The 17,480-nt window shown below is 38.0% G+C and overlaps 1 protein-coding gene across 2 annotated transcripts in view; it reads right to left on the bottom strand.

The window, feature by feature from the left end:
- TESK2 (testis associated actin remodelling kinase 2) overlaps positions 1 to 17,480 on the bottom strand; it is an 82,674-nt gene that overhangs the window by 36,415 nt on the left and 28,779 nt on the right. For both annotated transcript variants that reach the window (XM_074832165.1, XM_074832164.1), the window contains exon 4: positions 8,581 to 8,629. In XM_074832165.1, the coding sequence (XP_074688266.1) occupies positions 8,581 to 8,629 (49 nt within the window). The remainder of the gene's footprint in view (positions 1 to 8,580; positions 8,630 to 17,480) is intronic.

The following is a 17,480-nucleotide window of genomic DNA, read 5'->3' as shown; positions in this document are numbered from 1 at the left end:
AAGGAAGTGTCTGCACTGAACCAAGTTTATAAAAAAATTATAACTGCATTTCAAAATTATCAAAGATGTACTAGGAATCATTTTGCAAGCTACACAGGAACAAGAAAAAGCACAAGCTCTACACGTGGTCCCGGACAAAGCTACTAAAACAACTTATTTCAGGTACTTGTATTTGTGTATGTATTTAATATTCAAATTTATAGATATCTCTCTTTTTTAATGTCACAATAATTTAAGCAAAAGCTAAAAATGATACTTTGATACAAGAAATCTGAAGCACATCCCAATGCTTACCACTTCAAAGATTCAGGATCTTTAAAATTTAAAAAAGATACTGCTAGAGACTTGGTTTGCCATGTTATAAACACATTCATCTTGGAATATAAACAGAAGCTTCTAACTTCTTGGCTCTAAGGAAAGTCCCTATTACCTACGACTGTTTCCTTTCAGCAAGATAGCTGCTGTATGCAATAACAAAGGTGATACTTTCAGGTCTTCCTAACTTAGCCCTGGTGTTCATGCACAATGAAGTAGAAAGTGCAGGCAATAGACTTGTCTTTCTGTACACATTCAGTTGGTTGGCTTTTTAACCCAAAAAGATTGAGTCGATATTCACATGTGCCAGTAAGCAGGCACGCAGTAACAGAGACTTTTTGCATCATGTAGGTCCACCTTTACTCCATTCCCCAATGTAAAAAGACTCCACAATTCTATGTATTTTAAAAAAGGATGACAGAATTAACTAGGTATTTATTTCAAAGCATCTGTTGGCTTGCAACAATTTTTCTGTGGTGAGATAATAAGTGCTTTTTCTCAAGAACAGAAACATAAAGCACTACACAGAGAGTGAACAGTCCTAACAGACATCTTATGTGATGCATTCATTCTATTTTAGTGCTGGAAAAAACAGTTTCAAAGAAATGGAATGATTTCTCACCTTTTACATGACAGACTAGCCTAGTCTTCCTAACACCCGAGTTACTTCCCGCTCTGTTTTAAGTTCTGCTTCTGCCGCCATGACCCTTACTCTTCTTCTCAGTGAACTTCTCATATGATCTTCAGTCATTAAGGGAGAGTGCAACTACTGCTGCATCAGACAAGGTTACCATTACTCTTCTCTAGAGGTTGAATCCCTGGGGTCCAGATGAATGGTTTTCTCTTGACCCCGAAGCAAGTATATGCAAGACCTGACTCTTAATGACTCCTGTAAGGGAAAAGCTAATGAACCAAACAACCCAATTAATAGAGGAAATAACACAGATGTGTGCTGCCTGGATTTCCAGTCCTACAACAAAAGCAGCAAAAGAGGCAAGCAAATAATAACAGTAAGTACTCTAGTTTTATACCATATAACCATTCTTGTGATTGAAGCATATCTTCCAGAAGGGGTACAAAGTAACATAGTTTAAGAGAGTACCCAATGCCTCTGACATACTTGCCATAACGCTAAACTTACACTTCTGGTACTTGGGTTTTATACCTGCAAAGGCCCAGACTGCCTCTACACATTACACTTTCCAGCACTGGCACCAGTACAGCACCACTGAAAGAACTCCTCTTCTTCCTATTCCCAGGGAAGTATATAAAATGAAGCTGTAGCTCTAACAAATATTACAAAAAATACCTGAACTAAGGACAAAAAGAATAAAGCATGCAAGTAGAGATTTATTACTGTATTAATCCACAGATCATGCTATTCATTGGCTGAGAGATCACAAGGATCAATTTAATCTGCAGAATTTTACACATACTTAGAGTTCTTACAAAGTTTAAACAGCAGTCCTTCTACAGCACCCTACAGCCAGGAGGCATTTAAAAAACACCAGCTGTTGGCTCCTGAAAGTCATCTGAAAAATATCCTTTGTCATCATAGCATGCTAACTTTTTTTTAAAGCTACTTCAAAGTAAACTCCATCTTTTTTACACTACTCATTCCTCTAAAACAAAGACATTTTGAATTAACAAGTATATTCTCAGAGCTGACAACAAAAACACCCAAGAGAAAGTTTGCACAGTTGCTCACTTCATTCCTCCAAAAAGTCACAGCAGTTGCCAGTTCCACAAGACCACAAAGTAAATAACCTGACATACAGCCTGAGACCTCTAATACACTCAAGGAAGATGCTTTATATATGCAAATGAGACCAAACTGGACCAGAATTAGGGACAAAATCTGAGGAGAGACAAAGGACGAAAACATCGCTAGAGTTCCCCCACCCCACTGCTTTTTTGCTCCTCCTCTTGAGTTTTCTTTTTTCAATACTACAATCAGAAAGACCATCTAAAGTGCCAGAGGAAGATTTCCATAAGCAAGGGAAGCTAATGAAAAGCACAAGATATTAATGAATACAAACTCATCTGGAAGCCTCTAATCAGCATTGCTTGACTGCACACATTAGATAATACCTAAATCTTTAACCTTACATGAAGTAAAGGGCTTCCCTAATAATTCTCTACATTGTTTTTTTACTAGAAATTGGATAGCAGTATCCAGTAGATGAGTGACATTTTCTAACAGGATGAAGTTGAGAGTCCCTTCATTTCTTTTAATTTTCTACTTGGTGCCACCTGTAACATAACTTCACCTTCTCTTCAATTGTCTCAAAGCTCAGGCTAATCACTTCACACTGCAGCTATTCTCTTTTCTGAGGGACAACCACCAGAGACATCTTATCCAGGAACTAAACATGAGCTGGTAAACAGGTAATATCTAAACTGGGAACAATTCCTTCGCTGTGTGGAATATTTGCAGAATGACTGATAATAGGAACTACAGCTCTAAAGACACTAAGTTCTCTGGGGCTGACAGGCTAGCCTACTGTGGTCACCAAAGCCAAGTTAAATATTTGCAGTGCTACACGAGTAAAGTTATTCAAACAATATGAACCACACTGGTGTAATAACAGTAGAATTTAGCAAGTGTTACAGAAGATGGGGGGAGGAGGAAGCAGGGAAGGAATGGTGTTCCAGAGCTTTTTAAAACTCAGAAGTGTGCAATTGCCATCTGGAAGCTAGTGTATGCCTACGATTTTTACTGTAGCATAAAGGTTTAGAAGAGGAGACCTAAGTGATGTCTGTCTGGTTTTCTCCCTTCCAGGGTCAAAGGCTCTCCACAGAAAGGTGCCTAAGAACTGAGGGGAGGAGAAAAGAAAGGAAAATTAAGTATCTTTAAATGATAGATTCTGCTTGTGAAAGCTGTATAATCAGAAGGACCTTCTCACTTGAACTTATTTTTCCTTCCTTGTAAAAGGGTAATTCACCACAAGTGTAACAATTCTGAGAATTTTAAGCTTTTCATCTTTTTTCTTCCTAATCAGTGCTATCTCCAAAAGTATAAAACCACCTAAAAAAAGGAAGGTCTCCAAAGGCCTGAAACTCCACTAATTGCATTTATAGTTTCTTAGATTATTGCTGTTGGGAGGAAAAGCAGAGAAGGAAAGTTTTCAGTTATCACAGAGGAACTTATTGAAAAAAACACCTCTCTCTCCAAAAGCCAGTGGCTCTTTCATTAAGATGAGCTTTAGGAGTACAAAAGGGAGACACTGTGCAAGGAAGACAGAAAAAAAAAGTCTCTTCCAGACTGCTACATAACAGTATTCTTTTCTCAAAACAATGAATTGTGGTTGATGGTAAAAACAGCAGTGTCAAATTCAGTAAGCTATTACAGTGCAACATGTCAAAATAGTCTAATAGCAATTACCTTGCCCAAAATAAAAATTAACATGTCTGGAAGGATTTCCATAGTAAATTTTTTCCTGGGGTTCATGACACAGCTATAAAAAAAAATTAATTGAACTGAAAATGTGCACAAGTTCAAAGAATTCTGTGGATTCTCTTTAAAAAGAAAAGTTAAAGCAGCAGTCAAGATTTTTCTTACAGCACTTTTTGCCCCATGGATCTGCACTAAACTCTGTTGTCCATACTCTACATTGCCAGCATGCATTACTGCAGACAACACCACTCTGAGCACCCAGGAAATGCTTTAGACTTAAGGCACTTTCATGCACCCCTGCACACAGCGTCTGTAAGGTGCAGTATGTGAGGCAGATAAGGAGAACTCATGGAATGGGATGCACTGGAGGAGCCAGGTGCACAGAAAGGCTGGCTCGCCCCTTACAGCTATCTCAGCATTGTTTCAATGCCACATATACAGCACCTTAAAACCAAACATGTCCAGATATACTCTTAGACCCACGAAACATCTAATATCATACCAGATACTTGGGATGGAATCAGAAGGACTGACTAGGTAGCACACTGGCAAGAAGAAAGACTGAAAGACTGCAGGAGAGGCATGTCAGGCCGACAGCAGATCCAGCTGCTGGCTGAAACAGTACTGTCCACCCCTCCAGCACAGATCATGCATTCCTACCACATTGCCACGGCCCTGCGCCCTGCCTGAGAAAGTTCCAATGTGTGTCAGATCCTGGACTGAGCAAGTAGAGCTACAGCTTCAGATTGTGGCAGCAGAGCATTTGTGCACTTTTTTACTGTCATCCAGCATGAATTAATAGCCATAAAACTTCTGTTGTAACAATTAGCTATTGTTTGTGAAGCACTGCAATTTCAAGATATCCCAATCAACATATAACTCTCCCTTCCTCATCTTCTGTACACACAGCTGTCAGGGTTTTAATTTCCTCCAAGAAGGAATTATCAAGCTGTATGACTCATTCTGTGCATATATATACATCTAATTATAACAACATTTTACCCTGACCTCTCTCTCAAATTCAGACAAACCTGCTTACAGAGTTCAACAAATAATTTAAGATCTGCAAAAAGGTATTAAGTGGCTTTCATGTGCTAGACCGAATGTTGTTATCTGCTTCAGTTTAATAGCATAGGCCTACAGAACCTGCAATACACACAAACAAATGTTTGCCTTCCATCTAAAATGGATGCTTGCTCATGCATCCATTCCATGGTAGATGTGTACGGGATAAGATTGTACACTATTGCTATTAAGCCATGGCTGCTCCTCACTAACTGGCTCAGTTTCATGTCCCCTGGAGTCTATGCTGTCTGCTAACCTCCTGGCAGCAGCTCAGATCTGGTCTCTGAATGCTCAGCAACATCTCATGCTAACTGACACCAGAGCCTGTACTACTACGCAAGCTTCTCCAAGTCTGAGGACACTGCGTGCCAGGAAATTAAGAAATGCAAGCGAATAGAGAGTCATCAGATCAGGAAGATGGCCGGAAAACAGAGAGAGACTTGTAGGAGATGCTGAAATTAGGTTGGAGAGGCATGCAAGTACAGCAGGAAGCCCTGCAGATTCTTGTAGCTGCAGAAACAAACCACTAGCTACAGATTAGAGCTGAATACTGAAAAAGGAATACCAGTTCCTGGTTTTACAGAAAATGAGCATAGCAAATATGTGCCCATCAGCTCAAAGTCTAATGCCTGCCAACTCATCTGAGTGGTGCACCTATTAAATCATCTACTTCACTTTCCTTAAATGTTTCTTAACTATGTGCTTGCAAGGATAGAGGTTCCTGCCAGCCTAAACCATTCTGTGACTCTAAGGATAGATACTGAAGTACTTCAGAAGAGGCATATGCCATAGCATCTGGCTTGAGCAGAACTTCAAAAACAATATTGGATTTTCAAAACTGATAAGACTGTGGATTCAAAGTCTTGGTCTAGTGCAGTCTATAATTAAACAATTCCATTCTTATTTTGAAAAAAAACAAACCAAAACAAACAGAAACTGCTCCTTGCCCAACAGTTTTAAAAACAAAAGCCACTTGAGAGAGGACAATTAAAAAAATGTAAAATGGTGCCAAAGGGAAAAACCCAAGGCCTACATAAGATCAACACCTTCCTCAAGCAAAAAACCTGCTCTACATGATCCACTGTGTTTAGCCTCCCATATGTTTAAACATGCAAGAAATCTGTAACAATTTGGACTCTGCCTTCCAATAACAAAGTGCTGTATATTACTAATGTAGGCCCTTAACAGGCTTATAAAATCCTCAAGGCTCCTCTAAAACCATTTGTGGTTGTTGCCCTGCTTGTTAATGGCACAGGAGGCTATTAAACACATGTCATCTAAATCCATTCACCAAACATTTGCCACAAGTTCTAAACTTCTTCTGTCATGGAAACATATACAAACAAACAAACATGATTTCCCATCTCACCTTCAGACATAAGCTCTAAGTGATGCTGTACCCCTTTTACTTAGGCATATCAGCAGCTGTTCTCTCAAAACACAAGAAGGGATAATTAAGCTCCTTACAGAACAGGTCCAGCACAGGCTAGTGCGAGAGAGGATTCTCCTTGCAGTGACTGAGACACCTACTGAGCAATGGGCTTCTGAATCAATAGTTTCATCTCTAAAGAAATGAAACCTTGGCAGAAGTTCTCCGAGTGCTAGTAGTGTCAGGCACTGGAAGCTAGGAGACCACCTTTTGGACCACAAGCTGAAAAAGGCACAAGACAGTGGCTGATTTTATTCTCCTAGGCTATATTTGAACTGGTGATTCACTATGTCCGTCTTACTAAAAATTCCTTCAGCTAGCCATTTCAGCCCCCTTCTCTAACCTCCAGAAGTCTTTAGAACTCAACTATTACTCTACACACACTTCAAAATTAAAAATGCCACTGCTGTTGCCAGAAAACACAACTAATTCCACCACTTGGAACATAACACAGCTCTTAACTTTTAAAAGCTCCGTAAAACTAAAGAACAACTACTGTATTGGACAAAATTGCATGTGGATTCCCTGTAACATCAACTTATGATGGCCTTCAGTCGTGTTTTTTTCCTACTGAAGGCATTAAATGTCCACCTTGGTCCACATAAGAAAAGCAGTGACCATTACATGTACTTTTATGTCACTAAAGCTATTCTGTTTCTTAAAATTTTGCAGCAACCTTCTTCAGTCTAAAATTTTTCCTCTTTGGTCTCAAGATGTTTCAGGAATCTCTTCTGTTATTCTGAATTATAACTATAAAAAGTTATTCTTTGAAGTCTGTCTTAGATTTATTTGCTTGCCAAGAACTCAAAAATAGCTGAACAAAGCAAGCAACTACAAAGTTAGCTCTCCATGAGGAAGCATCTGTGCTGGTTTCATTTTCTTGGCTTTCTGGGTAGGGAAGGACATTAAAAGGCAAGCAACTAGGATTAAAGGGGGAAAAACAAACAAACAAACAAAAAAAACCCCAAAAAACCACACCGAGCAAGATCTGCCAATATTTAGTACAATGAAGTGTTATGAAGCTCCATCTCTTCTAGGACATGCTTAGGGAGTGGAAGGGCCTGAAACCTCCCCTGTTTTAACTGATCAGAGGTCCAAAAGAAATTAGCAATAATGTCAGCAAAGCATGTCTGAACGGCTTTATCAGCCATCTAAGGCCAAATCTTAGAAACACTTCCTCTACTGAGCACAGGGACCCAAAAAAAAAAAAAGGAAAATATCAAATAAACTGTCCCTCGTATCAAAGGACGCCTCACACATGCTGTATCTTGAAGTTTCTGAAAGTGTCTTTATCTTTGCTCTTACACTAGAAATACGGCCACTGTGAACTAGTGTGCATCACTCCAATAGTAGCCAGAACTAGAATTGCAGAACTGTCACCCCAAAAGGTAAAGAAATTCACTGCCCACTTATGTGCATCTTTGCCTTGGAGTTGCATGTGAAAGTTGTGGCCACACATATCCCTATAACTGGCATACAGCTATCCAATCTTCTCATTTTACAGTAGTTCTCGGCAAGCATGCCAGGAACCTGTTTTAATTGCTAATAACATATTTGTCTTTGAGGGGTGGGAAAGGGTTAATCTTTTAATTGAGCAGTTCCTACAAAATAGAAGCAAATGAGAAACATTAACTTTACAAAACATGAGTTTCCCCTCAATCTGTACTCAAACTAAAACAGCAGGAAAAACATTTTATTGATTTTGACTCAAAACAGGCAACGCTATTCCTAACAAGAGAATACTCCCTTCTTGTTTTTCCTGAGCAGTTTTACAGGGGGTTTAAACATACAACCCAGTAAAAGCTGGTAGGAAGACTCACATGGACAGAAACTTCAGTTTCTCATTTGATACCTAGATCTTGGCCAGGGTATATTGCCAATGGAATAATTCCTCTTTGTGGGACCCAGATTAAGCTGTAATCTTGATGTTATTCCATATAAGAAAGTGGCAGGGACCAAATACACTAGTATCACCCAGCTGAAACATCCTTGATTCACCTGTGAAACGTACACACAACTGGAGCGTAAATAAAACTTAAATACAATGCAATGTCAACCCAAAAAATAATATTTAGCAGCAGCTTAAGGGTAATCCACATTTCTCATTCAGAGTATTATCAGTGAAATTTTATGTTCCTACTATGATTTTTTTTTCATCCTAATAAGCATGTCTGATGAGAAAAGACATACAAGGGCTATGAGCGAAGCACAGTTCTGAGGCCTGATTCTGCAATCTTCCCACTGCGTAGCAAGTAGCATGTGATTAATTCAGTAGTCACCTTAAAAGAAACTAGCACTCAAGGTGAACAGCAGTTACAGAATCTGGCCCGAGAACTGTTCCATATTGAGTATGTATATCATGAAATAGTCTTACCTCAGTAAGTGCGTGCAGCTGTCCTTGATGCACACAGACACCCATAAACCTACAAGAAACAAGAAAAGAAAAGTGGTTTGGGCTTTTTTCCCTCCCTATTTTTTTTCCTTTGAAGAAACTAAGATAATACGAACTACTGAATATGCCAAGAAAGAAGGAAAAAGAAAAAATTCAGCCTCACAGATACAGCATACCTCAAGGTCGATTATTTAAACATCTCAGCACAAAACAAAATCATGTGTCTACACTACAATATAATTTGAATTAGCAGTTCCAAGAGAGCACAGAGAGAGCTCAAACTCAAGATGGAAAGTTACTAATTTGACTATAAGCAAAGGCCAGCGTATAATGATTTATACAGAAAGGAACAGTATCAGAGTTCTGGTTTAAGGAAGTTTAAGCCAAGTAATCCACTGTTGGTCTGCATAAATAGAAAATTACTTCCCCCTGCATTTTGCTGCTTAAGCATAAATATGTTTCTTCCTATTCCATTCCTAACCACTCAGGAATATGAGGGCACACACATGCAGTATACTTCCCCTCCCCAACCCCCTATTTCCAACACTTGGATCAAAGCAAGTTTCGATAGTATCCAGTATACACACATTCCACAAAAGTTACCTACACTGCACAATGTTCAGACTCCTGCTGTGAATAGTAATGTCTGTCACCCTTAATTTTTCTGGAAAGCATAGAGAATGTGCCATACATTTAACATATGAGGAATAACTGAAAGCTCATTTTTACCACCATACAAACTGAACTTAAAAGTGACAAAATGCAAGTTAGTATTAATGGTAAACTTCTCCCATGAGAAAGTTCAGTAAAACTTAAACTGTATGCACTTTAGAGCCCTCCCTGCATAGTTAAAGAATTGGTTATTTTTAGATTAACTAGGTTTCAGTTTTATCATTTAGATTTTGGTCTCAACAAGCAAAAACCCATTGTCTGTCATTTCTACAATGTTCAGAAATTTCCACTTCACAAGCTAGGGCTAGAAATGTATTATTTCATTAAACGTGACAGGGGAATCCTGTGGAGAACAATTTGAAAGAAAAAGACCTTTTGTATCCTCAAACACGTCCAAATTTAAGAACAAAATGATGCAAGACACATGTAGTACTGGTTCAGCTAAGCTGCTTTTGAAGAAATGAATGATTCTCACTGTTCTCTTGTCTAACAGCTGACTGGTAAATTACAAGCAAAGAAAAATAATATAGGTAAGATCCTCTGCATAAGCTGAGCTGTGGAAATCTGTTTTTATAACCAAAGAAGCAGCAGAACTTGTACTTAAACGTCTCCTCTCAAATAATATTCCCTAAATTAAATACGCAAATTTTAATTTGAGAGACAGTGAAAATCCGATTTCTCTTGTTCAGTGAAGAACAATAGGGCATGACCGGGTATTCAGGAGAAAGAGAAGGATTCTTTTAGGTGTAGCATCTACTCGAAGCATTGTTGTTTCTGAGTTTTGCTCCATACAGTGATTGTGTATGAACAATTTTGTAAACAAGTTGACAAATTAAGCTTCCTGAGACTAAGAAATCCAGACTCCTCCAGAGCAGAAATCTGCTTCTTCCTTAATGCATTCTGAAAGTCTCCAGAACCATCCAGCATGGTGTTAATAGCTTTATTCACAAGCAAAAATGGAAGAAAAATCCAAGATATCCGTTCTACTATTAGACAGCTTTTGACATGCTAATGACACCAGGTTAACCCAGTACTGCATTATTTTCATTCAACAAAAACTGAGGCTAACTAGATGAAAATGTTATTTTTAATTATGTATTAACTCTTCCTTTGTCAAGGTGTATTACATTACTGTCAAATTAGGAATTCACTGTATTTGGCTTAATTCTAAAATTTTAATTCAATTAAGAATTCATCAGAATTCTGGCAAAATTAAATTTGTCTCATCTTTACCAGAAAGGAAAAGCATCCCTGTCGCCCAGAGACTGGTAGAACTTAACTTTTTCTGCCAACCTGTTTTTAGTCAAGGGAAGTCTTAATGGAAACATATTCATTACCTTTGTGAACCTAGACTTAAAGCAGAAAAGACACACTGGCTCAAGTTACTAAGAGTTCAAAAATTCTTAAATGTTTAGGGTTTCTACTGGGAAACAGACATACATTTCTAACTTTAAATCAGAAATTAAAAACAAAGCTCAATATCATGATCTCATGGAAAAAAGCTGGGCATGAAGATACATTTATAAACCCTACATATTTAGAAGTTATTACCCAGGAAAAGAGAAACCAGATACACTGATAAAGACAGAATTAATGAGTTTACAAGCAACACACTGAAACCATTTAAACTGTGTCAAGAATCTCAGTTTTCAGGCTCTGGAAAATAGATTGAAAGAATAGACCTCTAGTGATCCAAATTCCTGGAAAACTTCTTAGCTGCTGTATCAAGCAATAATAAGCCTCTTGGTTAAGCCAATTACTGCTGCAAAACAGCATTGGAAAGCTTTTTCACTAAAAGATAATACATGCAACTGCTACCAGGAAATACAATTACCAAGCGAGACTTAACATAAAATTTCAATTTCTGAGATTGCCCCAGATGAGATTCCAAATTCTGTGGATAGGAAGCTGACATGCTGGTGCAGTACAGCTGAGATTATTCCTGTTGGCTAGACGCACTGTCTCCAGAGCCAAAATGTGCTTGTAGGTGAACTTCTGCAGAATGTCTTGTCGGGTAAAGGTTACACTTCCTATAAGCATTTCTAGTTGGAAGTAGCTTCAATGAGCCAGTCATCCACAAAACAGGAGAGTGTTTGCAGATTTAAGGAAGTTAATTTTCAAGACAGTGATCTGGCCTTATCAGAAAAGCTGAAGCACTTCCAAAATCCTAACTAGTAGTTGGAAAAGTTTCCCCAGAAGCTGCAAATATGAAGGATGTTATTTGAGTCCTCCCTACTAAATACAGCGCAGCACATTTCCACCACAAAATGCTTTCTAACAAATGTCAGTGATATTCAGATGTTGGAGTCTCTTTCCATAAACCAGGTTATTCCTCAATCAATCTGGAATACCTCTGCCCTCATTGGCAAGAGCAAGAGAAGGTACTCTGGATATTTCCTAGTCCATCACAGCAGTTACCCAAACTGCTTTCAGGTCTGCCTGACTGCAAGGGAGACAATTCTGGACAGAAAAGGCAAGACTAAGAACTGTAGCCTCAGCCTGCAATCTTTGGCTCCTTGATAAATCAAGCAAAACTAATATCCAGATTATACAGCCACTGCGGACATCTAGACATTGAACACATGCTTCCCATTAAAGGAACTTCACTGGGACAGTTCTGTGAATAAACCTCAGCAGCTACAGTCCAATATAATAAACTGGTGCCCTCTGAAATCTACTGCTTGTATGAGAAAATTCAGCAGTTTGATGATAACATTAAACATAAGAAACAAACGAAACTCCAATGCAAAAGTCTCTCATATGAGCGCAGTAACACAAAGGGAAACAAGGTCAAAAGACACATACTTATTTCATTGCACTGACTGTTGAAGAAGGAAAAGTGTGAGTAAGAATATTAAGTCTGCATCAAGACCCTTCTTAATGTTTTAGGTACCATGCTAGATTAAAAATGTATTTTAAGTTTTCTACACTTGCATTTTGATTCCAGACATAGATGCAAGACATTTATTCTATCTTTTCATATTATATACAACACATACAGCTGTCTTGTGCACAGCATTTCTAAAGTACTCCTTTTTGATAACCACATTACACAGAGAGAAGTAAAAGTATTTTTCTCTTCTGATAAAACACTGTTCAATAAAGGACAAAGGATGTTAAAAGACAAAAGCCATCTTTCTGCCTATTATAACAAAGTCATTCACAAGCAATTTCACAAAAAGGAAGGTTTGAAAGGAGAAAAGGACACAAAAAAACCCTGGTACTGTGGTTCACAGGGTGCTAGATTTGTCTGAAAGGAGATGAAATAAAATTCTCCTTGAAAAAAGTTCATGTAATACACGCACTGCTTGCTTATTTATGTGTGTGTGTGCACGCAGACAAGAAGGTGGATTTAATCAATGAGTCAATCTGCCTGCACACTCACTGCCAAACACACAGCAATACCACCAAGCACTCCCATGAGAACACTTAAGACATGAGCTAAGGTTTTCTGTGTACAGAATGTTTTAAATGAAGTCCCCAAGGTACAGATCAAATAAAGAAATACTTTTTCATGGAAACAGTAGTGATATTAAAGACTGAAATTCTATCTCAAAATTGAAGATACACCAATTTAACAGACAGCACAGGAGATCTGTGTTAGCACACATCTGTGAAAATGAGAAAAACACACCTGTAAGACATTACCAGAATGAAAAGGTATTGGGTCTCTCAGGCTGCAGCTCTAAGGCTCCCAGCCTAGGACACAAGGACAGAGATTTCCTGAGTGCTTTCCAGCCCCATTTTCTTACTTTGATTTGGGTGGAAACTCCAGAGTTACAGCAACAGATCAGCATACAGAGAAGCAGCAAAGCAGTAAAAAACATTTACAGGCATACATTAGACCTTTCATAATGCTGGTACCAGATCTAACCCAAGCCTTGAACAGCATTGAGCTTTAAATGGGACACAAGCTAGTAAGAAAGTGAAGAAATGCTCCAAACCTCTGTGTTCCCTAACCCCAGAGATTTCCCTAACCCCAGAGATTTCCCTAACCCCAGAGATTTCCCTAACCCCAGAGATTACAATCTTGCTGTGTATCAGCCAGCCTGTACTGAAGTGGCTATAGTAAACATCATGTGGTGCAAACCAGAACGTTAGCTCACTTTTCCACTCCTCACCATCTGTTTTGAGAGAAGATGCGATAAAGCCAGCACATCCCACACCCAGGGCAAGAAGTGTAGATCAGAGGCAGAAAAGCATTTTAGTTCTCCATGTTTAGCTTGCATGCAGGAGTGAGGTGGAAATAGGAGATGGGTGTGATGGTAGAAACAGAGCAGAACACTCCATGAACACCATTAGTCTGCTTGCGCCCTATCCACTCCCAAAATGTCCCTAAATTGATCCCTGGGAAAAAAGGCAAAACAAAAAAAAGAAGCTCTTTCATACATAGTTTATTACAATCACCAGACAGTGACTGAACAAAAAGTTACTATATTACAGTTAACTCTGCCTCTGGAATCACACCTGATAATTGAAACAGGAAGCAAGAGGGAGGGAGACAAACAGAAAACCTCTAAAGCTCCTTTTTACCATTATGCCAACGTAGATGCAAGAGCTGAAGTCTTCTATTCCAAAATATCCTTAACAGACTAAGAGGTTCCATTTTTGCCAAAATAATCCCTCTAATAGAGGGCAGTTTTTCATTTTCTTGATGGAAAACACATTAGAAATTTTTTTAAATATATATATATATTTGACCACTAGGATCTTTATGATGCTACCATGGGGATGGTATACTTACTGAGGACTTGGTAAGTGAAAACTAAGCTCTTCACTTACATCAGTCTTCTAATCAAGATGGATCCACATAGCTGACCAACAGCAGAATTAGAGCACAGAAATACTGAAATGAGCGGGGATATTTCAAGTTAGCCTCTCACTCCGTGCCCAGAAACACAAGTTATTTTTAAAGCCTAAATAACCAGATTGATACTTCACCAAGTATTAGAAGCTGAGAAACTGAAACACCTTGACACAACTCCATCTCCTAAAATAGTACAAAAGTGTCACTAAGGTAGAAACGCAGACTTGCCTCCAGGTAATCTCTACCAAGTTAAGAAACAGAAGAAAGTCAGCAACTACTGACAAACTCACACTCCAGAATGGTGATTGCAAGCTAGGATAAAAACCTCAAAAGGCATCTGGAACTGTGAAAATAAGTTGATACAGACAGTGCAGAAGCAAAAGCAGTTTTAAATAGTCAGCAGTATTTATTGCTCACATCAGTGCAATCAATGGCAAAAATACGGAATCTTTGCAATAACATCTTGAAGTTAACTGTGCACACATTGGAATTGATAGCTTGTAAAAAGTTGCTGTGTGTTTTAGAGCACTGGGAAAGGGATGGGTTTTTTAATCACCCAAAGGATTTTAATGATCTTTGGCTATCAAATACACTGCTAGGAAGAGGTCTCTCTTCCATATCCCTTGCTTCATATAAACCAGGAAAAAGTTCTAGGATAAAAACATTGATTCAATTACAAATTTTAGGTACCAAAGCATCAGAATGTTCAAACACATAACTACGTACCCAGATTAAGGAAGATTTTAATATACCTAAATAAACGCATCACTTCTGAATCTGACATTCACTTTCTAAAACATTAACTGACTGAACTGCACATGTTGAAATAGGTTGAGAGCAGATTTTGGATGCCGTAAAGATGGTTGATATCCAGTTCCATAATTTTACAAGCCGTTTGATATCAGAGCACCTTGCAGCCCTCTACCTGCTCCAATTAACCACTGCACAACATGATCTCAGCATTTCAGCCTAAGAATCCACTAGTATCCTTACTAGCAAACAACAGATCAGCACTAAGGAAAGTAACTTGTTTACAATGTAAGTTAAAAGTAGGTAGTCCTAGAGCTTACAGAAGATGAAGCAGCTCAGATCTATATATTACATAAAATCAGAGTACCCCTTCAAGGCATGTGGAGGAGATCTAGTGACCAATCAATAAACTTGATGCTAGTGACAAAACAGCTTACTCAGTAATCAGAGGAAGAACTTCAACGGACAGAAATTAAGTGAAGAAAATAACATTTAACAGCAAACTGAGGTAGCTCATAGTCCCTGGAAAGGGGAAGTTACACGTTAAGGCTTCTTAGAAGTGGATCATTCCCTTTAAATACTAATACAATCTTAAAATTTCCAAAAATAATCCCAGAAAATGTTTCACCAGGAACATGTTGTTGTTGACATTTTCCTAATGGCCTCTCAGCAATACTACTCCAGCTGCTCTTACTTGACAACACCTTGTTTTCACCTCTCACCACTTAACTATAAAAGCAAAAATAATATTTAATAATAATTTAATGTGTTTCTGAAGTGGGAAATAGGTCCTAAATTAATTTTTACAACACTAGTAGAAGCACCAATGATTATAGGTTTCTGAAACATAAATACAGATGTTTGCATGTGTGTGTATATATACAGGTATATATAGACACATAGGCAGGTAACATTTAAAAAAGGGCAAAATCTTCTCCCAGATATAAAAGGACTGGAAACACTGCAGTAAGTGATTTTTAAAGCAAAAATAAAATGACACATACCTAGCACACAAAACCTCCAAGTTAATCTGCTACAGATAAAAATAAGTTTTTACTGTGTATCATTATTCAGTAAAAAAATAAAACTACAGTTTTCTCATTTGCATTTTCTGTAGGAATGTCCTTGCTCCCTGCAGCAAGGGTACTTATCTAATACATAAGAAAAAGGCAATATTTTCTACCAGAGAACCAACTCTGAAGAAGCCTCAAATGAAGCAATTCAGAAAGCAAATGTAGTTTCTTCTTCAAAACAAATTACGCAAAGATAAACCATTTCTATTTCAGTCATTTATTTCTTAGGTATTCAGTCATAACTGCTTAGTTGAGCACACAGAAAAAAGACTTCTCTCTCAGTCCTGTATAATAACTGGGAGACCAAATGGAATTTCTTTTCTGCTTCATGCATAAATCAATACATTATTGTTCTTCCTTTAGGACCATCTGTGCAACACCACTGACTTCAAATTATTCATAGACTCTAAGGCCAGAGGGGACCAGTATATCATCAATATGATCTCTTAGACATTGTGAGATATTTAAATTTCAGCAATTACTCAGAACTGAGCACAATAACTTTCGTTCTCAGCAACACCTGTGTAACTCCATTCAAGCGGGGGGGGCAGTGTTACATTAAGCTGCAACTGAATGCTTTTTGCCTGTTAAACTATCCCTTTCCTACTTTCCCTCACCCCAGCACAAATTACATACTTTATTTTGAACAGAGTTGTAAAGCTAGATGTTTTTTAAAATAAGATTTACAAACCACACAAAGCTGATAAAGAAACTGATGAAGTGTACTGACTTAATGATTCTGACAATGCCAATCCTATGAAGTTATTCTTTCCACAAACCTTACTAAAAAAGCAGCTGTATCACACCCCAGAATCATATGCTGCTTATCTAAGGATTCTGAAGGAAAGGAAGTGGTGGATGGATATAAGAAACAATGATCCTGAAACCTAAAAAGCCAGATATCTGACATCATTTAAAAAAAAAACAACAACCCTAACAACCACCAAACAGAAGAGCCAGAGGAGTTGCTGGGAACTCACCTCACCCTGGAGCAGAGAAGGGACCAAGAATTCTAATTATGGAAGATTACTACAACACTTGAATAAATATACTGTGATAAAACCAGTAAGTTTACTATCAGTAAAAATTCTCTAAGTTCATAAAAAAGGGAAAAAAGTAATATAAAATAGGCATGAATTAATGGAATGTTCCAAATGCTTCTGATGTGTCCTCATAAATACTGAAGGAAGTGAACATGATAATATTGTTACACATCAGTTGATGAAGCCTGAGCCAGGATTTCAAGGATCAGAAAAGTTGGTTATAAAGGATTTTAGGAATCAGTACTATATCTGTACTATTTAACAGTCTGGTGAAGAAGAGGAAATTAAGTTACTGAAAGTTCACTGTGTCTCCAGAACTTTTCAGAAAGAGCTATACTGCCTATCAAAATGGATCCCAGCTGTGCAACAGCAGTTTAGGAAAACCAGTTATTTGGTGAACTGTCATCACACCTTTAAACTTCTTAATGTTACGGCTTCAGCTAATGATGTTAATTGCCTGTTACATCATCATAAAAGAGTAACCAAGACTGAAAAGATTCAAGGAATAACAAGATCCAAAATGTTTCATTGTGTATT

Source organism: Strix aluco, chromosome 8, assembly GCF_031877795.1.
Source record: "Strix aluco isolate bStrAlu1 chromosome 8, bStrAlu1.hap1, whole genome shotgun sequence".
NCBI classification, from domain to species: domain Eukaryota; kingdom Metazoa; phylum Chordata; class Aves; order Strigiformes; family Strigidae; genus Strix; species Strix aluco.
Note: the sequence above shows the minus strand (reverse complement) of the source record. Positions and strands in the feature narration are given on the sequence as shown.